Genomic DNA, 27,922 nt, shown 5'->3' with positions numbered 1-27,922 from the left:
TCTCAGCTTAATAGAATGTAAGCTCATGCCGACCACCAAGAAAGCGGATGTATACTTGACTGTTTTAGATAAAAGAGCAAATGGAAACTTCGAGAACCTGGTGAATTTCATAAAATGCCATGTTCAAGATTACGTTTGGGGCTCTTATGTGCCAAAGCAAGGTCTGATTATAACGCGCGACGTAGGGGGTTACCCTAGAATATTTGTTCCTGCCTGAGGCTCTTTAGCGTGCACATATAGGTGCATAATGGCTTCCCAAGTTATCCGTTATCAAAGTGTGGGCCTCCATGACCAAGATGTCTCCCTCGAGCTCTGCATCACAACGCCATAGCCGCTGTGCTAGCGCAGCGGGATAATTGTTGTGCAAGTCCGAGCCCTGAGCGCCTCTTCTCAACGACACTTCGTAGATTTCAACCCTACAGTTGCCACTTCCAGGCAACTGCAGCTTATGCAACCGTCATCTTTACCAGGAAACGCTTGTGGCGAATGCTATGTGCGAAGGCAAGCTTTCTGGCTCTTCCTTTTTCTTTCCCCGCATGGCTCGAGACAGCGCTTCTGCGGATGTGCGGAGGCGAGCGCCACCTGTTGTTGCTGCAAGCAACCCTATGGCGCATGCGGCGCGCACCTCGCACTGTGATTGGTTGTATTTTTGCCCAGGGACTCGACAGATCCATTGGGGGGGGGTTGTAGTGGTATATAGTACAGCCTCGCTGTAAAATAATAAGAAGCGCGTCCGGCGGTGGGACGCAAACCACGGCTCCCCAGCGCAGCAGCTTGATGCTCTAACCATTAGGCCACCGTGGGACGTAAAGGTGCCTCGTGCCGACACCAACTAGCGCATTGAGATGATCGACCCGCGTTGATAACTATCATAATTTCCATACGATAACACATACAGACACGGGAGATCGGCCAAGAAGCGTTTCCGTGTGTTTATTATGATGATGATATCGATTCACAGGAACATGCCCCCAAGAAGCGTGCGGTACAATAGCGCCAGCGCCAAATATATTTTTGAGATGAGCACATCATGTTCATGATTGTTATAGTTTTCATACTATGGCAAATTCCATCCACGGGGCATCTGGCAAGAAGCAGCTGGTATACGCAAAATTAATAAGGAGAAATGAATAAGAACATGAGAATATGAGATTCGCGAAAGCACATGCGCACACCAGTTTTCTTTGTGCCTTAAACGCTGGGAGGAAACGGGCAACTTGTAGCACTTCATTAACCACTGCACGAAAGCTTCGCTTCCCGTGGATTCCAACATGTGCATTGCATCTGCATATCTTTTTCAAAATGAAGCGTGGGCGTGAATTGAAAGAAATTCACTTTACTTATTGAATTTACCATCTAACTAGGGCAGTCACGAACGGGTTCAAATTTTGTCAGCCTTTACATGGGATTGTTTTGGACACGAAACAACCTTATCGAATGAAATTACAGATGTGCCTGCTGGAAGCGGTAGGAACTCAATGATCACGCCAAAGCTGGGCCCAATTGCTCACTCCTGTGTCGTCAGTTTCTACGTTGGTACTGGCAACAGTAAGTACATATTTCTTTTTGCACGTGAACGAAGAGGTTTTATAGATTACAGGCAGCAAGATATTTCATATTGCGATTCTTATGGAGCTTCTGTTAACGCGTGGTTTTCTATATAGTGTTCTATGTTGGAAATGTGGAAAGCCAATCAAACATAACTGTGCATGCTTTAGCGGGTCCAAAAACTATGTTGAACACGTAACGTGTGCTGGTTCAGAGGCTAAGTTCTGCTCATGTGGACCGCTTCGGCTAAAGCGAACAATAACTTCAATGTAAGTTTCTTCAATGTAACTGCAAATTCTCTGTAAGTTTTTTTGGAATTCTATTCCTATACTTTTAATATACTTATAGATGTATCTCAGATGCTGGCACGATTCAAATGGACCACCCTTATAAATATTTATACTGAAGGCTTTCATATTACATTCAACACCTCCATCTTAGAACGCTGCCACTCATAGATTTGTAGGTGATTTTCAATAGAGACAATATTGCTGCAAGTGCATAAACCTTGTTTGCATTGGGTGTGCTGAGCATAGTAGAGAGGTACAAAAAATATTCTAGAAAGCAGACAGGTTTTCAACTTTGAACAAATTTACAAAATTTTCAGCACTGCCGGCGGCAGATAAGGCAATAAAAGATTACAGCTTCGTTAAGATGCGAATCTTGATTTTCGGACGAACTAGAGTGATCGAGTAGCTTACCGCATTTTTCTGTAAAAAATTGTTAAGTACGATTTTCAGGACCCAAGTTGATATTCCAAGTTTAAGGAAAGCAATTTGCTACTCCCTTCATATCCCGGAAAGAGATTTAGCTTGGTTCCGCACCAAGACACCTGACATCGAACGACTAAGTTCAACTTTATTCGTTGAACAACGTTTCGAAGAATCATTGCGGCATTTTTTTTGTCATACATATTTCATAACGTTAACTTTCTGCTCACACCCCAAAAATTGGAGCCCATTGCATAGATCATTAAAACTGTTCAATATGAGAGAGCGATATAACGCCTCCTTTCGTGGGACCTCTCCGATTCGCCTCCAATCAGCAGCCTGGACAGATCTGACGAAGCAATCCTGCCTTTTTTGGGCGCTTGCAATCACTGTACATCGCACGTGACAAGCAGCCGCACTTTTTATTCCTCTCGCAAGGCTTTGCAATTTCGCGTTTGTGCGTACTTCTAATGGCAAGTTGTTTTCCATAAATAGTGATTCTTCACCAACATCGCTCCTCTGGGGAGTAGCACTAGTACTTTAGTGTCTCACTGAGGTACATCGGAAAACTCACGCGGTAATCATTCGACCACTGTATCAATAATGTGAAACGCGAGCTTTCGTCTAGGGAATCTGACTTCTGTAGACCTACGTGTTTGTACAGTGGATACCAAAAGCACACGACCACACGATCGCGTGATAAATACTGTTTGCCTGACACTTCCGTCGCGGAAAACGCTGCGCGTGAGATGTGTCCTGCTTTTTTTTTTCGCCGGCACGTGACATGAAGCATCCTGTTGTTTTTCACAAAGACAAAGTACTCGTTAGATGCCATGAAAAGGCGCTTCTGTCTTGACAGCAGCATCACTGCAACTGATACCAGCCGCGTACTCCTGGGCTAATATAAGTACGCGCTGCTAGGCGGAGCTCACTGCGCGAGAACAAGGTAGTGGGAAAAGCTCGTGCTCTGCAGGAAAATTAAATAAGACTTCTGACCTAACGCCGCTATCTAAGGTAGGTGTCGCAGCAGTTGGCGGCGGGGGAGGCAGTTTAGCATACATTCGCAGGGTGCCTCTACTTTTGCTCTCACGTCATATTGAGTTCCGTTACGCTGAATTTATTTTGTTCTCTTGCTCACTTTCAGTTTTCTTGTAGCTGGTGCGTTCATGTGATTTTCACGAGGCTGCCACTTGAATCCTGATTTTTTTTATTTTTGATGGTTTAGCATAACGCATAAAAATTAAATTAGGGCATTTCAGGTGCCAAAACACTATAATTATGAGGCACGCCGTAGTGAGGGACTGCGGAATAATTTGGACCACCTAGAGTTCTTTGATATGCACCTAAATTTAAGCACACGGATGTTTTCACATTTCGACCCCATCGATATGCGGCCTCCTTGACCGTAGGTTTGATCACGTGACCTCGTGCTCAGTAGCGCAACACCATGGCCACTAAGCAACCACGGCTGGTTGCACAAGGCAGAGTGCCGCCACAATCAGAAGTGATTGACCATCAGCAAGTTAGCTAGTTACAGGCGACTATGGGGAGGGGACATTTATGGCATATTTCGAGCTGGCGGCAGTTTAAGCACGTGTGTCATTTCAGGGATGAATATTTTTGCGAAATTATTTATATGTCCACAAAGGCTGTGTTGCTATATTGCCCGTTACAATAAATATTTATTCGCCATATTTATTCGCTCGTCGCACGCTAATCCACCAACGAGAAAGATGTGGCCATGCCAGCAATGGTTTCGCCCATGGCGCTAGCATATCGCAGGGCCTACACCTCGCCTAGGTGACGCCCGTCCGCAAAAATGATGGTAGTGTCCTTTACCTGTCAAGGTTCTTTTGCACAGTAGTAAATGCGCCATTGTGCAAGTGATGATTCGAGGTTCTAAAGCCACTACTAATGTGTCCACCTATCTTGAAGCGCCTAAGCCTTTCTCCATTTAGAAGTATGGTGACCACTAGTAGGTGATCGACATCAAGGACGGTAACATTGCAGGTTTCTTTCGTAATCACCTCCTTATGAAGACGATATCTCTACTCCGACACTCGTGAACATTTCTAGACATAGGTTTACGGAAGAAGGTCAGACTAAGGGTGACGCGGTCGGCTACAGTTGGAGCAATACCTGTGGCATACGTCTTCAGAAAGATATTTTCTCTTCTAACCGCCGGCATTACTGTATAGAGATCAATCCTGTGCACTTTCAGTCTGTATAAAATGAATGTCTAGATTGAAACCTCCCATGTGATAGCTGCTGACAGGGACAGAAGTGTAGAAACCATAGTTTAATATCCCTATGAGTAAGCTTCTGAGAAATTTAACAACCTAAAAAATTGCTTGCGCTGTTATCTTTGTTATCTTTCAGCAACTTCCTTCGTGATATTTGGAGTGTTGCCCCCATCGGTAGATGACCCTTCTTCCCGTGACGCCGTCATCTTAGCAACTGTGTACGCAAGCAGATCTCAAGACAAATGGACCTATGTGTCTACAAAGACAGGGAACTGGGCAGCGGGAGCTAGGGTGAGTTTTGTTCGTATGGGCAGTGCTGCCGAAAGGCAAAAGGCAAGCTCATTCATTCTCTTTATATATGTTTGATACTGTGAGGCAGAAATACCAGAAATTTTAACTAATAACGTTTGTGGTAGGAAGTATACATTTGCAGACTCTTTACAATACTAAAATCTGCCTTGAAGAACACTTTGGACAGGTGTCGCGACCCGCACAATCAGCTGGCAGGCACCCCTGTTTCGTAACTGTCTTCATGAGATGCAAGATTTCACCACACTCGATGGGAGAGTTTATATGAGCGCGTTGTAAACTTCAGCTCAGCGAAGCAGTTTACGGCTCTAGAATTTCGGAACGTGATTTCTAGCACAGAAAACACAAGAAACTTAACTCCCTATAAATTGTAAATATAGAAATGGGATATGTGCGAATAAGGTTACAAGGCAACGAGGCAGCGTTTTCAAGTTGATGGTGTGATTATTTTTACAGTTTTTCTACCTCGCAGAGGCAGTGGGCGTCAGTGTAGATCGCCCTCAGTACATCAACTGCCATCCAGACTCTCATATCAATGGATGTGAGTACAAGCCTGAAGTATAACATCCACAGTTGTTGTCTTGAGATTATCACTGAATGAGCATTGGAATCATTTTGCATGCACACCAACAGAGTACATTTTGCACTTTATTGGTGATTGAAAAGAAGTTTGTGGATGGATGGTTCTGTTGCCCATGCACAAAAGAGTATACGTTGAAAAAACATTTCATTTTATACCTGCATACCGCACAATGAGATGGCATTTTACATATGACGAAAACGACAAACGATGTGGCTATTAAAAATGAATCAGGATTACATGACTTTTTCACCACTGCTTTTCAGCGAAAGCCAATCAGCTGGTCAGCTGCAATTTTTCCCGGCCTCAAGACTGCGGCTGGTTCCCAGAGCGCCTGGCGTCTGACATCGACTGGGTTATCCAAGCTGATGGCGCTGCGCTTCCTTCGCATACCTGGCAGCCTTCAAAGAGTGCCTCAGGCACTGGTGTGTTTCAAAGCTATTGAAGATGAGACGCATGTCTGAAATTGGTCGTTAATTTGTTTCGGTAGTTATCGCGCCGTACTATGTTCGTTTCTCCTCTACTAATTTCAACCATAGTCTGAATAATGTTGAGTGCAGGAAGCATTCCAGTTTTGTTTATAGCTGTACACACTTTGGGGGGAGAGAGAGTGCTTACATTCATTTAACGCGCCTGTATTCATCAATACTCAAGCACTCGCCTTCCCCTTTAAGTCTATTGCAAGCTTTTCCGTTTTCACTCTTAAGCTCTGCTCTTTAAAATGAAAACATGTTTTAACACGAATAGCATCCTTAGTATTGCCAAAACTGTGTTTTCACGGCTATCTATCGATCCCATCGAAGTAAGGGTCGCTTATAGTGACATCTAAAGATGGGGGTCGATTCAAACGTAGCGTAGATTAAATGAGGTTCATTCATGGCTGTATGTGCCACATGGCTATGGTACTTTGCAATGAACTTTTTCAACGCCAATTAGAGTCACTGAGTAATTCAAGGAGGCACCGCAGAAAGGCACAGCGTGTCAGAGGGAAGTGCGAAGGAGGAGCCCAGCCGCTGTACATGCCTCATACATGCTGCGTTCCAGCTATTCGCATACTTGCATAGTCGTGGCAGATTTGTTCCTGGCGTATTTATTTGCAAATGGTAACGTTACTGGGGTTTTTTATATATGAGTATTAAAGGTACGAACTGTGCAACAGGTGCCTATGTGCAGTCGAACACCTGTACAGCGAAATGACCTGTATAACGAAATATTTATTATGTCCCGGGTTAATTCCTATCATTTGTATGTTTTGTGAAAGCCTCTACAAGGAAGACCGCTGCAACAAATTTGCTTTTACAGCGAATTTGTATTTACGACGAAGAAATGTAGGTGTTTTTGATAGCTTATTTATTTTACAACGAACTACCATGTAGCGGTGGCACCACTGCATCCGCAGACGTCATTGCGAAGCCCTCAGCAGTAGCGCTGAGCGGCATGCTCATCGGCATGCTCATCAGGCAGCGCTGGCGAGCCGCCTGATGAGCATGCCGATTTCAGAAGTAGCGCTATTTCACTATTCCGAAAATAGCTCAACTCGTATATGTTACTTGTTGTAACGCATCAACAGAGGCAATTGCTGACGATTACGTCGCAGTAGATGACGTGATGAGGTAATCGTGACTTACCACCGACGACCTGTTTAAAGCCATCTAGGGTGCAAAGGACGCGGAACTCAAGGAAGGTAGCAGTGACGAAAATCTTGTAAATTGAACCAAGACCTTTGACGCCAAGGAACGAGATAGCGACATGCGATAATTAGCAGCTTAAAGGGACACTAAAGCGAAACAATAAATCAGTTTAGACTAATGCAGCATTGTTTGAGAACCCTGCAGGCAGTCATTTCAAAAAGATAGTTTGATTATTAGATGAGAAAGTGAAGTTCCAACTATCAGTGTTTGAATTTCGCGCCGAAACGCCTGCGCCGGTACGTCAGCGTGACGTCAGGGATTCCAGAGTATGTTTTCGCATTTGGGCCGCGTTGGCTGAGTAAAGGTTCCCGAAACTTGCCATGTTTAATATTTGGTTCCTTTACAACACAATGTAGTCAATCTGTACCGCTATATATAATTAGTAGGCCCTAGAAGATGCCATCAAAATCCAAGACGTCACAGCCCCCAGGTGCGAGAACTTAAGTAGGCGTCGCCACCCGTATTTCCTTCTTGCGCTTTTTCTGGCTTATCAAACGTCTTATCGTTGCAAGAGTGGTGTTTTTGGTGTTGTAGAATGGTAATTTACTGATGCAGAAGAAATCGTCTCTCACTTTAGTGTCCCTTTAATTTTGCGTATCTCCTGCTTTTCTCCAAGGAGCGTGCTGTAAACCTACCTGCAGTAATGAGGCTGCGGTCGTACATATTTCTGCACAACTGAAGTACTGAGGACTGAATTACGTGAGGCAATGCCCACAATTGCATCACCATTATACTTCAATAAAAGTTGCCTATAATAACCACTTCACCACCGAAAAAATGTAAGCAACGAAATGAGTAACTGTTCTTAAAACTTTATTTCACACTTTTTTTGTGAGCTTAAGCTGTGCTAGGGACGAGACACGGAGGTAGAAGACAGGACATACACAGATTAACTACTGGTTTATTGAAATCACACTTAATGCTGCCTCTTCGAACCAGGCGCATGCGCAAGCCAGACCATAACCGCGTGACCATGGAACACTCCCTCCCCAGGCCTCAGCATCTTCAGCATTTTGTGATTTCAATAAACCAATTGTTAGTGTGCATTCATCCGTCTTCTTCGTCCGCGTTGTCTCGTCTCTAGCGCAGTTTAAGTTCGCAAAAAAATTTCTTACCAACTAGCCTCCCAACACACTCTCCTCGAATTCATTTCACACTTTTTCAGGAAATCACATAAGAAGAATGGCTGTGATAAAAAGCGTTTGAAGCCAAAAAAGCAGTGTTCACAGATGCGAACACAAGCTTTGAAAATATCTTGTCATGGTGCCTGAAGCCATTTTCTTTTTTTTAACGGCCACCTCAGCCGAGGTATGGCGCCTTCCTTTGGACACGGGTAGCCAAGCGGACAAAGTGAATTGGAAATCTTATGAGTGTATGAAAATTGTAAAAATGAACTGATAACACAAAGGTAAATCACTGGACGCAAGGAAGACATCAGTAGTAGTTTGTGGGCATATGTTGCCTGTTTCAATAAATGGAGACCCCTCTTTCACAGTGAGTGTGAATGCTCTTAATTTTTTGGTTTAATTAGTAAATCACCAATTAGTTTCTGAATCAAGGGCACTAATGATGTCATGCATTATATAAACAGAGAATAACGTTGAAAAAATTGCTTGAAGCATTCCACCCAGCTGTCGGTGCTCTTAACAGTGGTAACACTTAATGGCACGATTTCATGCAGGCGCTTACATGTACGCCGGGAACACGCTCCCTGCAGTGAAGAGGGCCCACCTTGTGTCAATGCGGATGAGCCCCACACCGGATGTTGGTCGATGCTTCACTTTCTGGCAAGTCCACACTCAAACGACCAACTCATCTTGTGGTGCACGCTTAATGTATTTTGCAACAAAGTGTGTGTTGTGACTAACCCTTCTCGTTAAAACGCTATTATTCATGACCTTCACAGAAACTGCAATTACAATATCAAAGCCGCATTGCATACGGGCTTCCATAGGCAAGTCGCATCTTATCACATAGGCAGCAGCAGTTGACATTCGCTATTGTTACTATGAAAATTATTTTGAAGTGGTTTTGTGCATCTTAATTTACAGAACAACCATACATTTATTCATACCTAAGTCTTGTTCGAAGGCATCTTCGCGCTATAAAATATGAAGACGCCAAATGAACAGACACAAAGAAGAGAAGAAAACGGGACAGGGCGCCCTGTCCCGTTTCCTTCTCTCATGTGTGTCTGTTTATTTGGCGTCTTCTTATTTTATAATGGATAGCTACCAACAAGCCCAACAAGAAGTGCTTTTAAGCACATTCGCGCGCTAACCTTGCATGTGAACCTCGATACATATACTTTATTGCCCGTTAACTCTATGTAGGTTCCTCTGCCGTGCTCTGAGTCCACAGGAGGCGTATAATAGAAGCAAACAGCAGCAGTGCTAATATGTCGCTTGGATCGTGTCACGAGTTTCAGGCTTAGTATCAGCTCGTGCGTTCTTTAAGTGATTGAAATATGCTGCCATTTTGATACAAGAGAAATTCGGTGACCTATTGGAATTCTTTTGCACTATGCTATGCCTAAGTGCATTTGGTGTTTTGTAGCATATACCGAAATTTTCAATGAAATGTGCCAACAGCATAAGACATACCCAGATCTCTTCATATAAATTTGAATTGAATTCTGGGGTGTTGCGCGCTACAAACCCCAATTTGATTAAGAGGCACGCCGTAGTGTGGGACTCCGAATTAAGTTTGACCTCCAGGGGATCTTAAAGTGGTCGCAATCCAAAGGACATGGACGTTCTTGCATTTCGTCCCCTTCGAAATTCGGCCGCCGTGGCGAAAATTTGATATCGCGACTTCGTACTTAGCAGCGCAACACGATAGGCGCTAGGCCAATGCGGCGGGTCCCTATAAATTTCAACATGCATAAATACACTGTAAACCATATTGCTAGAATGCAATTGTTTTTGTTGTCAGCGCTGTGACAAATGAAAAAAAAAATGATGTGTCAGAATTCTCTGACAAATGCAAAATAACTATCGACGCCGAAAAAACAAAACGTACTTAATGATGCCTGCCAAGAAAGGTCACAGAATTGTGAGTACCATCACACATTGCACACAAGCAACTGGCTCTACATGTCACTGTAAATATTTAGAAAAAACACTTACAAAATGCCCATAGAAAATTCACGTCAGTGCTATGTGTCAGGCTGCACAAAAGACATGATGGTTTTTTTTGTCAGAAGTAATAAAACCAACGGCGCAATCTTGTAGCTTGGCTATAAACCTGACATTCGTAAAGCTGTAACTGGACCGCGTCAGCATTGTATAGGAGCTTGATAAATGAGGAATCAAAATTCAGCGACAGGCAGCAGCATTGATCTTATCTTGGCATTTGCTTTGGGATTTGTAGCAAAATACTTTGCCCTAATAATTTGCATGCTCTTGTCGACTGGGAAGCAGAATCTCTGGTTGAAATTTTAATGCAATAGCATTATACACGGACTTTACAAGCTTTGTACGTATCCCTCTGACAAAAATTGTCAGTCGATCACGAAGACAGCTCAGTCTAACACAGCGTCCCAAAGCGCTGCCACGAGGGACTAGTGCGTGAAACGGTAACTTGATGCACGTTCTATGTCTTTCAAAAAGTGACTTTGGCATGAGAAAAGAATGCGTACGATAGTGGCCGCGTAGTTAGAGTATACGCTTCTCTACTGTAAGACAAAGAATTTGATTTCATCCAACCACCGGTCACGCATTTATTTGTAGCAACTTGGGTAGATTCAACCTCTGACAGAACAGTTGAGGTGTGTTAAACGACAGTTTTGGCCAAGTTTCTTTCTTGTGTTTTGTCTAGAGACACACTTTGAACATTAACGATAAAACTAACGAGAGAGGGCTAGTATGCATATTGTGTTTGGGAAGCTGAAATGTTCGAAACACGTGCTCATTCTTTCCCAAAACAAGCAAAAATCGCAGTCATTGGCCTCAACGTCTTCTCTGACCTGGTAATATTGATTTGATGAACATGAGACTACGAAAACAGCCTACATGTTCTTGTGGATTGCTTGCCCTGTGCTTTGCATTACGTATTTGGGCTTAGTATTGTCTGTGAACAATGTAGTATTTTCTCGAGCCGTTTGATTTACTTGAGCCTTGTATATGCAATTTGTTTTGCTGAATTTACATGTACGTTTAGGTTCAAAGGTAATCTTTTTTAAATATATATAGGCGTGTACAATGACATCTATCTTGTAAGGGCTGAAGCTCAGGAGTAGTAATAAGGAATAAATAAGTATAAAACATCTGACACAATAATAAATTTCGAAGTCTAATTAGGACTAGTCAGAGAAAAATGAGCAGTAGACGCGTCTATCAAGTTGCTGAACCAGAAAAACTGCTAGAGAACAATTGAATGCTTCATAGCATTTCTCCTGTATTAAACTTCTAATGCACTTCTGCAAAAGCAATATACAAAGATTTGTTAAATTTTCAAATCTCGTGACAACAATATTGCCCACCATTCTCATTTATAATTTTATCTGTTTGTTGCCATGTTTCGCCTGAGGCTTTGGACGTTTTTTTGTTTGTCTGTGCACCTTCGCGTGGTTAATATACCAGCTAAGTGTCAAAATTTGTGAATTAGTTTGTTGGCGTAATGCGATCAAGAGTGACACAAATAGTTCTGATATTGCTTATAATCGAGTGTGCATATCTGTCAGGTACAACATGTGGCACCCAAATAGTGGTGAGCTGAACCTCCTCCAGCGTGTTGACAACATTTCCACCAGCCTTTTGTGGACACGTTCCGGGCCACAAGGCATGGCATGGCAACAGGGGCAAGTGCAGTTCCACTGTGATGAGCCGCAACAGGTAATCACATTAGTAAACATTTCGAGAAGTGTTTACGGTCAATGTAGCATGATCGATAAAGTTTGACATCCTAAATATAATGCTTGGTGTGTTAGTATAACCTATTAATGGACAGCGGCTTAACCTTTTAAATTTCCCTATGAACTGTAAAGTAATATCTCATTTAGTTAAAGCTAAGGGTCACAACATATTTTCACTTGTGGAGTTAGCTTAAACTCTTGGTTGATAGATATTGCGATCTTGTGGTCTCATGGAGTTTAGGTGAAAATTATTTGGGCTTAAAAATTTTGTGAGCTTATGTTACTGGTAATTAAAAGTGCGAAATAATTGTAATAGTGCAGTTTATCCTGAAATTCGTTGAGGTATTTCAAGATATTTGATGTTAGTTCCTGTTTACCATATTGTTGTTATTAACAAATCAGAAGTAAGCCGAACCAGAAATTTCCCTTACAGCAATGCTAAAGCAATACTTTCCACCGGTGTTTTCTGAAAAATTAATTTTTTGAGATGTACAGTTGCTTGTATCCTGCCGTAGGCACGTAACGAGCTCACATTGACATCATGAGTACAGTGTTCCTCACTTTTTTATTCAGGCATCACCGTCATTTATGTTTGTGTACGTGGCAGTATTATTTATATGCCAGAAGCGGTAGCTGCATCCCTGACTGCTCGGAAGATTACTCTGTGTGAACACGTCAAGGAAGCCTGGATGCAGAAACACGGCGAAATCTATGTAATAGATGAGACTGACGAACGACAGTCTTCAGTAAAATATTCTCTTGCCAAACGCTAATTGCAAATGCCTGCTCAGTGTCATTGTAAAACACTTCTCGCACTTCCATCAGTAACCAATGCAGAGGCCAATATGATTATAGTGTGTGCTCTTGAGCACACTATGTGTACTGTGGTTTCCAATCATACACTGACTGCGCGTTGTCCCGCAACATGAATTCCTTTGGACAAGCTAAGCTGCCTGACAGGACGCAAGGTGTCATTAAGCATACATTTCTGGTTACGGTTAGAGATGATTGGGGATTACCATGAAGTTAACGTAATTTTTGTTTTCTTCTTTCCCATGCTTGTATAGCTTGTTTTCGAGGCTGTGCTGAAACCTTACGCACCTGGCGTAATAGCCATTGATCAATTCACGCTCAAGGATGGTCCGTGTGATCTTGGAAATGGTAAGTGTTCCAGTTTTTTATTATGATCAAAGTTGCATCCAAATGATTTTAGTAGCCTGATCTATTCAAATGAATTTTTTCAAGAGTCGTGTTATATTTCAGGTCAAAAGGACACTATAGTGTTGCATACTCCTTTGTTGCCAATATTATTTCCATGCGTGCATTGTATTCTTCATTTTCCTGAACAGTGTGCACATTTGAGTCGGGCTCATGTGGCTGGCAGCTTCACAACTGGGAGATCACGAAGGGAAGCCGCGCCATCCTGCCTGCAGCAGACCACACCACATGGGCACCGCCAGGTTAGTTATCACTTGTGGTACACGGATTCTGTCCGTCATGGCTCTGCTTTATTGAATGAATGTTTATTCTCCTTGAAATGTGTTCCGCGAATGTTATCAGGGCTAAAGCATGAACACATTTTAATCATTGACCTGAGTTCAGCAGTGGTGGCGTACGGACACTAAGGCAGTAATAGCACATTCGCATGCTCTTCTGTCTTTAAAATTTATGCATATTTTCCGTGAAGTTGCTGTTGTTCTTGTGATTTTGCCTTACCCCGTCATGTATTCACTTCTTCCCAAGCGTAGAAATGACTTATAAAGATGTACTGTCTAATTTTCGTGGATGTGCCCATCTTATGGTTATACCTTAGTTATTTTAAGGATGCAAAGAGAGGGGATTGCTGTATGCCGTATGGCAGAAAGCACCAGAACTCATAAAAAAGATGGGCACATGCGTTTATATGGCATGAAAAGAAACTCTACTAATTACATCAAACATTTCTACTTAACGTTTCTAGCTGGGAAGCTTTAATGATACGCCATTTATTTTAGAGTACACAAAACGCGAATAACGTATTTACTCGAAATGGTCATGCCATGGCTGTCAGCCATTGCAGCTCACATCAGACTGCAAGCAAAGCCGAGGCTAAAAGTATAGTTACTATAACATATTTACAACTTATTGTCGCTTGTCTGCCTCCTCGCATGCAAATCGACAGGTGCTTTTGCCCTGGTCATGCCCCCCAGTGGCCGCATGGTCAGCCCTCAAGACTGGTACGATGCGACGCAGCAACGGTGCCTCCGATTCTGGTTCCTTGCTGCCGGTTCTGCAACTGAGACGCTTAATATCACTCGAGTGATTGACCAGCTACAGCAAGAGTCCCTGTGGTTCCACAGGGCGGATTATACAGCGGCAAAGAGCTGGCAATCTGCTGCTGTGAACTTGACCGTCTCCCAAGGAAACGCCATCGTAAGTGCTGTGCCTGCCTTACGACGGAAGAAGCCTGACTTCTGAGTATGTGTGTTAAGCCACCGTCAGAACACAGCTAGCGGAATATATATATATATATATATATATATATATATATATATATATATATATATATATATATATATATATATATAGTCAGCAAGCAATGGCACCAGTGACAGCATACGCGAATTGATGTTTAGTTTCTAATGGATATGCTCAATAATAGAAAATGATTGGGGATGTGAAAACAACTCGCCGCAGATGGGACGCGGACCCCCGTCTTCGCATTGCGCGTGTGATGTCACTATTTGAGGGACGGCACACAATCTTTTATTATCCTTCGGCAGTGCATAGCTGTTCTTTTTTTCGTTCATATACGCCGACATTAATAACAATACCCCTCTGCTCCTTGTTCCTAGCTGGTGGCCAGTGCCGGCAGTGAAAGCACACAACCGCTAGTAAATGAGGCGCCTCCTTAAACTTTGTTATAGCCAGGTTTTACTGTGTAGGTCTTTTTTCTGCTGCTATTACCAGTGTGCTAGCTAGTCAACATCTCTGTCGTCTTAACAAATGCGCTATTTTGACCTGTCTAGCTACAACAGTCTAATTGAATTATTGAGTTGCTTCTTTCCGCCGTTGCTTCTTTCCGCAATATTTTTCTGATTATAATGCATACCCTAAATTTCTGTGTTAAGAGCAGAAAACAACAAATGCACACACTAATCTTCCACCCAACCCCCATAAAAAAAGAAATAACACCACGCCTTTTGAGCTATCAGGGATAAGATGAAACATGTAGTGTTATGCACAGTAGGGAAGTCTATTTACAGTTAAAGGCCACTGGTTGTCACCCTCAGACAGCTTTTTGTCGCCGTTTATGAACCACCGCATGTCGTGCACCATTCAATTGACAGCATTTGTTATTTTGCATTTCTAGAACGTGTCAGATACAATCGCAAATAAGATAGGACCCACTTTTAGAATAACCACTTGGCCAGGCGATCCTGCGAAGCATGTCACTTTAATAACAGTAAATGAGGGTGTAAGATAACATATCTTCTGAATGAAATTTTTGCATCTAAAGCCTGAAGTTGTTCTGTTCTCGTAGCCGTCATAGGCGGGGACGTTTGCTATCGCGGGGCTCTCATGATAATGGAAATGACACTGACTCTTACAGGCTGACACAGGCTGTTACTGTGAAGTTCAGATGTATGGTTCTATGCGTTACTTGGTTAGATACAGCAATGGGGGTCAACACGCTGGAAGGCACAGACAAGAGCGACACAACGTCCTGTTCTGTCGCTCTTGTGCATGTCATCCAGCGCTATGATCTCTATTGCTGTTACTGCGAAGCCGTGAACGCGGGCAAATATGAATTTGGCATAATGGCAATGAAATAATGGTTCAAGTTAACATTGGCTAAATATCCAATCTGAATTGCCTTTCCCATTTCAATATATTTCGACGGAAGTACGAAATTCAGTGTTTTCTTCAAGGGATAATGTGTCTTCGACGCATCATTGTTTTGCCATGGCACTGTCAAGACATCCGCTTGAGCCATGCTGGTTTCTATTCGTGTGTCAAGCGCATGTATGTTGACCACGATGTTGAAATTATCGGACGAAGTGAATTTTGGGATCAATACAACGGTAACTTTGGCCGATAGAGATGTATTGACACCGATGGGACTTTCGGTTGGAACAAAATTAACTAAAATCTTCACTCAGCGAAATGTTCCACTTGTCCTCTGAGCGTGGAATTCACGGATGTCTATTACAGTAGCGAAACGTGGCAGCACATTATTGACGTTACAGTGCCTGAGAACGTGTATTAATTGGGGTCGAGAACAAAACATGTTACTTAACCGGTTAAGAAAGTACGGCGTGGCAGTATAGTTGAGTTGTAGAGATGTATCTTTATCTGTTGTCTGCTTTCAGTATCCTTTGTGAGTGACAGACTTGCATAAATATGTTTCAGGGAGGTGTGCCTTATGCATTAATTTTAAATAACGTATTGGTGGTGGCAACACTTCTGGAAGCCTGCAAGCGACACCAGTTTGGAAGAGAAAAAGAAATGCAGCCTTGTTTTCGTTTTCCCCCAGACGGTGTTCGAAGGAATGACCTCTGGAAATCCGGGCACTGCTGTGGCAGTAGACGACATTAGCGTTGGAAACGAGGCATGCCCTAAACCAGGCAGCTGTTCCTTTGAAGAGGACATGTGCAACTGGCACAATAACAAAGGCTTTAGCCACGCGCAGTGGTATCGTCACAGGGGTCGCACAATCTTGTCTCTCGGTGGGCCTGAGAAAGATCACACTAAGGACACCAGCGATGGTAAGAGTCTGTGCATTATACATGTGGACATGATGGTGCTTTCACTCAATTGCTTCAAGGATGAAAGCTCAGTCACAGCTCGACTTCATGGCAGGGTCAATGAAGACTGTTATAATCAGTAATTGGTGGATTTCTTGATCCATTGGGAACAACATGTACGAAAAATTTTTTGAACTGATAGCAACGCTGTGCTTCACTCACGAAGTGGGCCTGTTTGCGGGTTGAGTAGTTAAACGCATTTGTCGACCACAAGGTAGCCAAATAGAATTTTTAGCTGTTTGTACCTATAAGAATGTAGAAGTTCATAGCATTAAATAAGACAGCGGTCCTTAATCTCTGTTTTTATTTACGTACAACAATCCTACACAAAGTATCTTGTTTCGCGCCGTTACCAGTTCGCTTACCAGCAACAGACGGTTTATTTAAGATGGCACGCAAAATATATCAGACGGTTGCGGCCAGCGAGATGTTTAGAGCCACAAACTGGGACAATTGTTGCATTTCTTGGACCTCTGCAACTGTTGTCTCTTTGTCCTCTGTTGTTGAAGTACATGACACTTTATCTTTGCATGCTGATGTTCTCCTTGCAAGTCTATCGTTTAGGGGGATATCGAAAGGCTTTGGTATCACAGGTTTCACACATCGTAATTCATTCTGGCTGAGGAGAAGAACCATTTAGTAGTCAAGCCCACTGATGACCTTATGAAAATAGTGTAAGCAAACATCGTGATGCACAATTTTCTTGCATAAGCTGCGTTGCTGTAGACGTGGCCATATCTATCAGATAATGGTGATTTTGTAGACGAAATATTATCCGTAATGTTTCTAATCTATACATTACTGTTTTTTTCAGTTAAGATGCTCAGACGAGCAACACAGTGAGTTTTGGCTGCGTTACGAATGGTCGTGTCATTAGAAGGTGGTCATCAGTTAAGAATAGCGCTGAACGATGTGTAAAATGTGTAACGAAGTGGGCAAAGTAAATAGAAAGATGGCTATATGTCTCCTGGCTATCATAAAAATCTTACGGTACCCCTAAGACACTTGGCGAATTTCAGTGACTCATGAATCAATCTATATTTTAACAATGCCAGACGGCGATTTCAGTTTTCTCCGCAATGTAAAGAAGCACCCCGCCGGCCTGCTGAAACTGGCATAGATGGATGGATGTTATGAGCATCCCCTATGGATCGGGGCAGTGGGTTGCGCCACCAAGCTCTTGCTATTATACTGCCTAATGTCCTGCCTAGGTTAAACTATAGAAAAAAATGTGATGAACTCCCACAACCAAATTTTCTGACGCCCTACTGAGAACTGGGCTTTTGTACGTCTCCGTTGTTTGTCGTTTCCCTACTTTGAGTTGTATATATATATATATATATATATATATATATATATATATATATATATATATATATATATATATATATATATATATATATATATATTGGTTTTATAAAGTCTTGATTAACAGAATCGAGCAGCTCCGTTTTCCTTCGCTTATTAACAGTGGTCTGCTCCGGAGCAATGTCAGTTGCGTTTCGCTCCTAAAAGAGGCAGAACGTGTGTTGAGTGAGCTTCTGAAGTATACTTTGCAGTGCAGTGAATGCGGTTTAAATCATGTATCCAGGACTTCAAAAAGCTTCCATTTCTCGAATTCTTTTTCGAAGGCATACAGTGAGTCTCACATAAGTGGACATCCGTTTACAGCTGTAATCAACAAAGTGTTCTGACGACCTTGTATTAACGTAGTTACCGGCAACGAAGCGCTGGCAATGCATGTCCTTGTCGCTTTACACAGTGGTTTCTGTTCCTACTCAGCACAAACATCTAGACGGATGGTGATATTTTATTTAGCGCAGATATTCAAAACCATTTCTAGAAACAATGAAAGTTTTGTACCTACTTTAAAAAGAATTGGAGGGCAACATTACAGGGTGAACATTAGCTGGCTGAACACTAAGCTGCGCCTTCTACAGGTCTTGTAGGTGTGGTCAAAGAGCAGGTGGGTGCATGCCAGTGAGGGAGCAAAAAAAGAAACGAAGCTCTTTGTGTGCCTCCGAGGATTCAAACTCGTCCGTCATAGTTTTCAAACACTTCACGCTCAAGCCACTTCTGTTGTGCATATCTGAAATTTTCATCGGGTCCATGTGCAATATAATGGAGGTGCGGTGACGCAGCCTATTCCCCAGTAAAAATGGTTACTATTGAGGCATCAAAGCAGAATAAGGAAAATGCGCACAAGGACACAATAATAAAAGAGGAGTATGGTTAAATAACAAGAGTGCTGTAAGAAATGTAGAAGAGGAGCAACAAACACAGAAAAATTACACTTCCTGGGGAGGCTGCCTTACATCATGTCGTGTAGAGAGAACTCTATGGCAAATAACAATGCTGATATTTCTAACCAGTCACTGAATGTTCGACTGCTATAGTTAAAGGGAACCTACAATGATTTTGTCAGTTGTGTTCAAATGCAATTAGTCCGTATTCTTCTCATCATTAGGAGAGGAAATTACGCGCTGGGCGTAAAGTGCGTGTTTTGTTAAGAAGGTTCTAAAATATGCATCGTTAGGGATCACGGCGATGCCCCGTTCCATGTTTGCAGCTTCCTCTGCCCACTCTGCATAGAGTGGGCGAATGACGTAACCCGGGCGAACGATCCGCCGTGCTACACGTCACGTCATTGGTAGTGTTACAAACATGTCGCTTCAATCAGCTTATTTTTATTAGCATACGTATGTATTGCAACTTACCTACCCTTAAAATAAATACACAAATGTAATAAATGGGGGCATTTCTTCAAACCAGTGGCCCACTTGCACCGGACAATGCGATTCGTCTGATGCAGCTCTGGCCACGGCCGCCGACAGGACGCGAAGCTGTTCTCACATGAAATAGGTGCAGCGATGCCTTTGCTGGCGGCAGCCACATGAATAGTACCAGAGCTATATTAGACTCGCCTTGCACTGCCGGTGTGTTTGCCGGAACTAAAGTGCATTAAAATTGCACTGTAGAAGACGTGATCGCTGCCCGCCAATCTCAATGCCAGTCTCCTTGGTGAAGATAGCAATCAGCCAAACTTTTGAAAGGAAGGACACTTTTAGCCAAAGGGACTTCTTGGGCAAGTTGGTGCTTAGATTTCTCCGATAGACTTGATTGTGCCGCGAAATACATTTCGTGAAAAGGGACATAAAAAGAGTGCTTCACTGTCTTCTTTATTCCTGCCCATTTTCACGAAATGTATTTAGCGCCACAGTAAAGTATACCTAAGACACTTTTAGCGGCAACCACCGGTTCTGGATTTGTCGTAGTTCATGTTATGCGTATAAATGAAAATAAAAAAGAATACCACATGTACGGTCTCTGCATTACGCACAGAAAATGAGGGTTTAATTTCCTTGTGAACATGTGTTATGTTTTTCTAATCGTTTCGTTAATTACTCTAGAGTAAAGCAAACTCTTTATATAGCCAATTTCACCTCACTCAGAAGTTCTCGGCAGCTCTAGCATAGCTGTGGAACGCTTTGGCTTTCCACTGACAAGTACATAGAAATCCTACGAGCATACTAAAGACGCAATTGTAAATTACGCATTACATATTGGCATGATATCGAGCCATTATCAAATCGACATATTACAGCTAACAGCTACTTTGTAGTTTTAGTATTGCATGTACACTCACAGCAGTGCAGTGAATGCCTGGCTGAGTTCGCCTCTTTTTCGCTTGATGTAACGCAAGCCCGTCTAACGAGAAAGAGCCGCAGTAAAGAGACATGGGAACATCCCCTGTTCAAATCAATTGAAAGTGTCCAACAATTGCCTCATGTTATTACGGCCAAGGAGACGGTACATTGCGATAGCCGCCAGGTCTAAAAGGTAAGGGGAAACGCCGTGGCTTGAGAGGAGCGCAATGTACGAGTGGCTACTCGTACCCTGCTTTAGTATAAGGGCTGACATACAACTTTAGGAAGAAACCATTCTCTTAGAAAAACCTTCTTTGTCAAGGCATATGACGAAAACTGTTTCAGGGAAGGTCAATACGACGAAGCCTTCAAAAGTACTCTCTCGGCTACCTATTTCCTGATGGCGAGAAGTAGATTCAGTGTATCGCTAAACAAATGGAATATTTTGTGTATTGTGGGATGTGTAGTCGAATATCATAAATTCTGCTAATCATTATCGTCATCACATAATGAATTCCGCAATATTTCTTTTGTTTTTTATTTATGTTATAAAAATTACAGTAGTTATATGCCTTGAGCGTTGTTTTCACACTGTATTTCTTTCCCAGGATACTACCTACTCCTAGACTCTCAAGACCAGTCTGACATATTGATAGGAAGTTTGCAGAGTGAGGCCCTTACCTTAGGACCTGTTGTGTGCTTCCAGCTCTACTATCACATGAAGAACGGAAGTGAGTGCGATAATCCTCTTATGCAATTATCGTCAGTAGAGGATAGGTTAGCTCTTGAGTATTTAGCTCGTGTTTTAGCTAGCATTTCCTTGCTTTGATTATTTTGCTTCATATTTACCCCGAAGCCCTTTTGTTGTCATGTTCTCAAATGGCCTGCTAGTTATTTGCGTGGTGCAGTATTACGGAGGTAAAAAGAGTAGTACACGTAAGACAAGAAACAAACAAACTGGTATGTAATACTCGGTATTGACACGTGTACTCATCTTTTTTGGGGGATCGGTTTTCACCGTCTAGCAAAAGTTATTAGCGCTGGACGCCCCTGAATGTGTCGGAAGTTTCTCTGCTGTTTGTTTGCCACCGAAGCTTGCGCAATCTGACTGCGTGTGCGACGCTAATTGTGTAGAATTTTCTGGAGGACACGCGGGCACCAGCGATTACTCTGTAACCTTTGATGACCCATGTATAAAAGCCGACGCGCATCACCGGCAGATCAAATTTTTGACGAATGCCGACTGTGTTCGCTGTTATCGTTGTCCTTTGAGTGTAAACTGCTTTTGAGAGTACAGGTTCGCCCAATAATACGCTAATTTTGTCAATCACAGTTTTCCTACCTTCTTCACCGTCACTACTACGTGACAATATGCAAGAAGAGACGAAAGAGGAGGTTGAGCTGGTCCGGCCAAATGATGGTCGCCAGAGAAGCACATACTATATGCTGGCATATAATAAAAGAAATGCAATCATTGTGGCAGTCAAAAGGCTTGATGATATTACGGAATTTGCGAGTGCTACATCAACACGAATGCGATGTCAGAAAGAAGAAAGCGAGCGCAGAAAGAGCATTAGCTGTTTTAAAATGGGCCTCATCTGATAGATGACATGAACAGCAGCGATGGCGATTATGTTAATAATGCACATTAATTAAAAGATGGTAAAATGGGAAATTTTTATTCTTATGGTTTCCTTTCTTGCAGCGAATGCATTACTGAACGTCACCTTCAATGATGCATATGGCGCGCCATATGACCAGCGGACCACTGTCTATGCCACGGGCCCCGCAGAGTGGACTTTGCTCTCCGTGGAACGCGACAACTTGCCTCGTGTGTTTTCGGTGGGTAACAATGCAATCAAATCGTGAGAATGTAGATCAGCTTACTGAAAATAATGGGGTAACATAAACTGCAGAATTGTGAGCTTCGTGCGTACTATAATTGTTGCGTCCTTTCACTTAACGCCTTCCGACGCAGAAACTTGGGAAATAGGTTTGCGAAAGGCTTAGATACTGGAAGAATCATTCGTGGCGCTATTCATGCCTAGAGCGCAAGCCAAGTTTGCGCATTCCAAACCAGACTCTTGTGGGTTGTGGCTCCTTATCTTGTATCCAGAAGGGCGGTAAAACACACCTTTAGGCAACTGACTTGTTGAACTGTTTCGTTGTCTTGTTTTCCGCCTGTTCGGAGTCCGAGTCTCTGACTGCGCCAAATAACTCCAGTTTGCTTTAATCCCCCCTCCCTCTTTCATCTGACTTAGAAAGCACAATTATAGAACCCAGCAAACGTTTGCATGCTCAATGCTCAAGATGGTTCTTAAATTGCAGCCACTATTCAATGCAGTTCGCGTTATAGGTAACATTTATAAAAATGTTTGGCCTTCATATGCATCAGTAAAGAACAACTCCTCCAAGCATGTCAACCCAAACATTGAAAGATACAGGAGTGTTTGGGATGGCCACGGATATTTGTGGCGGTACTTAAGCTTTTGCGGAGGCCTACAGTTTACCCACACTTCATGTACACGATCTTTGAAGGCGGTCATCAAGGCAACAAATGTAGCGGTGTTGTAAACACCTGAAGCCATGAAGTTGGCTAATGCCTTTCTGCATCCTGTTTGATGCTGTAGCAGAAGTCCTCATGCCACAAAACTTTCAGATTTGATTTTAATTAAAATATCAATTTCATATTTTTGACTCTACGTTTAAGAGCGACATGTAACAACTAAATATGTTATCTAGGCAAGTAAATTTAAAGAGGCTTTGAACCGCCCGTCGAACTCGGTGAAAAAAAAAACCATTCCGCAGATAGCACACGCTGCTGTAAACATCTCAGCCAGATTTTCCACTCGAGCGTGGCGTGTGGTGCTTGCAAGCGGAGCGTGAAGTCACCTTTTTGTAGCGAATCTGTATATTGCAAACCGATTCGTCAGTCCGCCCATCCGTTTGTCCGCTGTACGTCGAAAACCTCTGTGGCGCAACCCCATCCACATGCGAACAAAAAAATAAAACAGAGAAAGAGAGGCGCGCGATTGGCTGCGCCAGTATTGACGTCGTTGTTCTGCGTCGCAGCCGAGCGCGCGCGCATCAGCTTCTCTCCGGCTCCGAAATGAGTCGGCCAAGTGGCATACGTACTCCTGAGGAGCAGGTAGCTTTCGATCAGCCACACCGGGAGCAGAGCCGGGTGCGAGCTTGCCTACGCCGTGCCGATACTGCAGCAAGAGCACAAGAACACGCTCATGCAGCCGAGTGCAAGTAGTAACGGCGTACCAAGGATCCGGTCCCCTACCAAGCCGTCGTTTAATTAACCATCGGGATTTAGCCAGTGATGAACACCGGAGCCTCACGTTTCAGCGTCGCTCGTTAACCATCTGTAAGGAGTGCTTGGGCGGTGACATTTATTAAAGCTATGTATTTGCTGTTATTGAAACATTGAGACAGTGTTTTTGAAACAATGTCCATGTTGTGGCGTCGGCCCCAGCATGGCGTCTGCTTTCAATGCGATGAGCATTATTTCGAAACTTCACTCAGCTTACTCTATGTCTGGTGGTCTGTATCTCCCTATCTGGCCTTTTATACGACACCTTTACTAAGCGGAATCGCGAGAGAGGAGCCTGGCCGCAGTACAAGCCTCGTGCGTGAGCCGTTTCGGTGGTGACAATGCTCTGCGTCACTACATTGTTTCAGTGCTAATCACATTAACATCGATATACATTCTAAGATGGTAAGAGGCAGGCCTTTATTGGGCTGAGCATTATTGTACTACCTAACAACTTTTCGGTGTCTGGCTACCTATCTCTTTATGTGTCTATTTTACCGCCAGCTGGGATCACTCGGTGTTCCATGATCTAATGGGTAGAACATCGGATTGCAGTGCTGAAAAACTCTGAAACAAACCGTTGGAGTAAATTATGTCACTGGGCATGTGACACTGACAGTGGGCCGCCATTCAATGAACCTCGCTTACACCAACTTGGGTATCTGTCGCTCTTCAATCACGTAAGGAATTGGGTGCAGCAATTGAAATAAAATAAAATAAAATAACTAAACTAATAAATTAAGCTCTGCCTGCTGCACGTGGGCATCGCAGACCTCTTCAGTGACGAAAGAAATCACTTGAAATTTATCAGGTACTGAACGGAATCAAACCGATTTCTGATATGTAATTACAATGTGGCTTCAAAAGATCACGTCCTTTGCGCGACTTAACGGCAGCTCAGCTAGGTTGAGCAGCGTGTTCATAGGAGTCCGCCTACGCACATGCTTGAGGCATGACGCCCTTCCGCAATCGCGATACGGTGCGTCGGCAAAGTGCTTCAATGCTAAGCGCAAAAAAGGCCAAGTTCATGGTGAGATTGGTTCTGGTAGACTATTATTTTGCTAGCATAACTAATTGTTACGTGCTTTTGCATCTCTTTGAGTAGCTGTCACCTAGACTTCTTGCAGCCTTTATGGTGATGTGACTTACGTCATCTGGTTTCTTTCCAAGGAATGAGGCAGCAGTCAATTTTGTTTGAGATTGACAGTCCAGCGCAGTTTCCTTGACCTCTCTTCAGGTTGTGATCACAGCCACTGCAGGAAAGTTTGCTGGTGACGTTGCTATTGATGACATCGACATGCGCCCGGGCAAGTGCGAACGTGCACCAGACACAACAACTGCTTCCCAATCAAGTGAGTGGTCTGCCCTAACAAGGATTGCTATGTCAGACTTTTCTCTTTTGTTACCGGTGTCTTAGTAGATTGCTTAGTAGGGATTGCGCTATGAATATTTTAGATCTGCAAAAAATTCATCGTTGAGAACTCACCACAGTGACAAATAAACAAAAAAGATCGTTTTTTAGAATACCTTACGGGGTCCGCTCCTACTAGACCAGCAAGGGCCTGCCCAGCAGGTCCGCGCAGCGGCCGCCAGGCACTTCCCGTCTGTCCCTGCGTGGGAGACGCCCGCTGCGCGCGGATGCACGTCCTGCAGGACCTATTATGCAATCTAATGTGTTCTTTTTTGGTGTAATGAGACCGAACAAATTGCTCCTTTTTTCTCGTGCACGGCTTTTTTAATAAATAATAAATGTCTTTTTTTTTTCTACACCACATACATGCCCACTACCTCCATCTCGGTCATATGTTATGAGCAGGCACCTCATTTGTCTGCAGTTATTTTGTTTTGAAACATGCTCATTTCTACTATTCAGCATCCAGCACTACGAGGCTTGTGTTCTTGGCAGTTGTGCTACCAGTCGTCATTGCATTGAGCATATAGTTTATTCCAGCCAAGCTGTTGGACAGGGTTAGTTGTGAAAGAATAATTTTTGTATACATTGAGGAGGGCCGTCATTTCCTGCCACAGTACAGGTCTGTTTGTAAGGAATGAACAAAAGTTTATTCGATGATCTAAACGAACTTCAAGCCATTATGAGCTTATTATATGGGGCATGGACCTCGTTATTATCAAAATAAATCTGGTAGTAAAATAAACGTAAGTCACCTTTGTTTCAATTTTTTTTCAATGTGCAAACTTGGGAGTTTAAAGGAACTAATGGCACCTCTTAAGCATGTAGCAACACAGAAAATTAACCAGTGCACTTCCTAGTTCTGAGTAAAGGGAGTGTACGAAAGTATTTTTCGTAATTTGGGATAGATTATGTGTGAAATAATGAAAGATAACTCTGCCTTTAGTTATTATAGAACAGCCGTTATATAGTTCTATCTTAAAACAGCTGCAAATTCTATTTATGTAGTATATTGAAAGGGCTTGTGGTAGAATATGTCTCACTGACCACACTGACTTTCTCAACAGCGGTCGACAAATTTAGAGGTTTATCTGGCTCCGACGTCTCAATAATGGAGTTCTCTTCGTCAGGGTGGCAACTGCAATAGCTACTGGTACAACTGCTGGAACGTAGTTGTTCTGACGATGACTGCACGTCTTGTCGAAACGTTGACTCCAGACGCCTGCATTAATTATTGGACGCCTGTTGATCACTGGAAGCTTCCATTTTCCTGTAGACCTTGGTTTTCTTTCGATATTTATACTGAAAACTGTCGAAGCTATTGACTTGCACAAAACGAAATTTGGTGCTTGAATGCATTGGCTATGGTGGCAGCCATTTGCAGAGCTTGGCATGCCTGCTGTGGCATAATTTACTGAACACGCTTGCTGTGACATAATGTATTTGGCATGCACACTGTGACATATACTACTGCAATCTTTTTCTTTTCACAGCGACTACGACAGCAGTACCTCAGGAGCCCTCCACCATGAGGAATACAGAAGCGCCCGCACCAGGCAAGGATACTTTCATTTTTCTTTTTGTTTACTCTCAGAGGCATGCGAATCTGAAGCTTCTGTTGATGTAGCTGTGAGATATAGCATGGAAGTACAGCATAACTTTCGCATTTATTTGAGGTTTAATGATACGCATTGTGATAAATACAACTTATATATAACATGCAACACCAATAAAATAAGTTTGTCAGCTGTTATTGCAGCACTCTTCAAAAAATGCAAGCTCTGGCATCAAGGAATCACTAAACATAGTCTCTTTGTTAGACATTTCGAAAGGCACTTATAGTACGTTCAAACTTATCAAGCTTAAACTTTTTCTGGTAAAGAAATATCGTAGTGACACGAATAAATTATTCGATAGGTAAAGAGCAAACAAATATATAATTTGGAAACGGCCCATAATTGCGTTATACGTAAAATATAATTTGCTTGGCGGAAGTACACTATAATAAGAAAATATGAACTTTCAGACATATAGTGACATATAGACATATAGCAGAAATACAGCGATTCACGCGCGAAGACGGTTTCACATCAGTTCACTCAGTTCTTCATTAAATTTCATTATTTGAAGCCGTATGAGCTCTCAGATAGAAGATGAAGAAGCGCAAAAGCCTGGGGGAGGGGACGAGAGAAAAGAAGGCTAAGCTGGAATAAACTAAGAGAAAGGGAAGCCAGTTCTACAGCAACGCTTTAAATGTATTGTGTACTTTTAACTATTGAGACGGTACATGGCACGCCTGCTGGGACATAATATACTTGGAGTGCATGCTGTTACGTATACTAATGCGATCATTTTTTTTTCTTTTCGCGTAGCGACCACAACAGCAGTACCAGAGGAGCCCTCCACAATGAAGACTTCGGAAGCATCAGTCACAGGCACTGATACTTTCTAATTCTTTTACGTTACTGGGAGAGGCATGTGAATCTGAAGCGACTGTTGATGTGGCTGTGACATATAGAATGCAACTACAAGATTACACTAGGTGTATATTTCTATACTTGGAGATTCGAGGCTCTAAATAGTGATAAAATTAGCTTATACAAGATATGGAATATCAATAAAAGAAATATATGAGGTTTAGTTGCAACACGTTTGGCGAAATTGAAGCTCTTGCATCAAGAAACCCCTCTAAAATGCCACTTTCTTGAAGTATCAAACAGTTCGAAAGGGAATTATAGATAGGTTCAATTTCATCCAGCCTAAATCTTTTTCTGCTCAAGATACACTCCACTCCCATCAATGAATGAATCCGTAAGTAAGAG

At 42.8% G+C, this 27,922-nt stretch overlaps 2 protein-coding genes across 2 annotated transcripts in view; both read left to right on the top strand.

Annotated features, from left to right (window-relative positions):
• The window catches only part of LOC142578382 (MAM and LDL-receptor class A domain-containing protein 1-like), an 87,073-nt gene extending 81,238 nt beyond the window's left edge, over positions 1–5,835 (top strand). The window contains exons 21-24 of the mRNA XM_075687776.1: positions 1,450–1,548; positions 4,638–4,792; positions 5,267–5,351; positions 5,657–5,835. Of these exons, the coding sequence (XP_075543891.1) occupies positions 1,450–1,548; positions 4,638–4,792; positions 5,267–5,351; positions 5,657–5,835 (518 nt within the window). The remainder of the gene's footprint in view (positions 1–1,449; positions 1,549–4,637; positions 4,793–5,266; positions 5,352–5,656) is intronic.
• Positions 5,836–8,690: 2,855 nt separating this feature from the next.
• Positions 8,691–26,727, top strand: LOC142578381 (apical endosomal glycoprotein-like). The gene is made up of 10 exons (XM_075687775.1): positions 8,691–8,868; positions 11,766–11,916; positions 13,004–13,097; positions 13,286–13,396; positions 14,098–14,348; positions 16,453–16,684; positions 20,979–21,101; positions 22,076–22,212; positions 24,927–25,041; positions 26,594–26,727. Exons 1-10 carry the CDS (start codon positions 8,744–8,746, stop codon positions 26,725–26,727), a joined length of 1,473 nt encoding a protein of 490 aa, XP_075543890.1. The 5' UTR covers positions 8,691–8,743.
• Positions 26,728–27,922: the final 1,195 nt, after the last annotated feature.

This window comes from Dermacentor variabilis, chromosome 4 (assembly GCF_050947875.1).
Source record: "Dermacentor variabilis isolate Ectoservices chromosome 4, ASM5094787v1, whole genome shotgun sequence".
NCBI lineage: Eukaryota > Metazoa > Arthropoda > Arachnida > Ixodida > Ixodidae > Dermacentor > Dermacentor variabilis.
The sequence above is the reverse complement of the archived record's forward strand: the minus strand, read 5'-3'. Positions and strand labels throughout refer to the sequence as shown.

Coding starts and splice junctions, on each gene's coding strand:
- LOC142578381 (XM_075687775.1), top strand. CDS start 8,744: ATGGCACGATTTCATGCAGGCGCTTACATGTACGCCGGGAACACGCTC. Junction 8,869..11,765: donor GGTCGATGCTTCACTTTCTG/GCAAGTCCACAC, acceptor CATATCTGTCAG/GTACAACATGTGGCACCCAA. Junction 14,349..16,452: donor TCTCCCAAGGAAACGCCATC/GTAAGTGCTGTG, acceptor GTTTTCCCCCAG/ACGGTGTTCGAAGGAATGAC.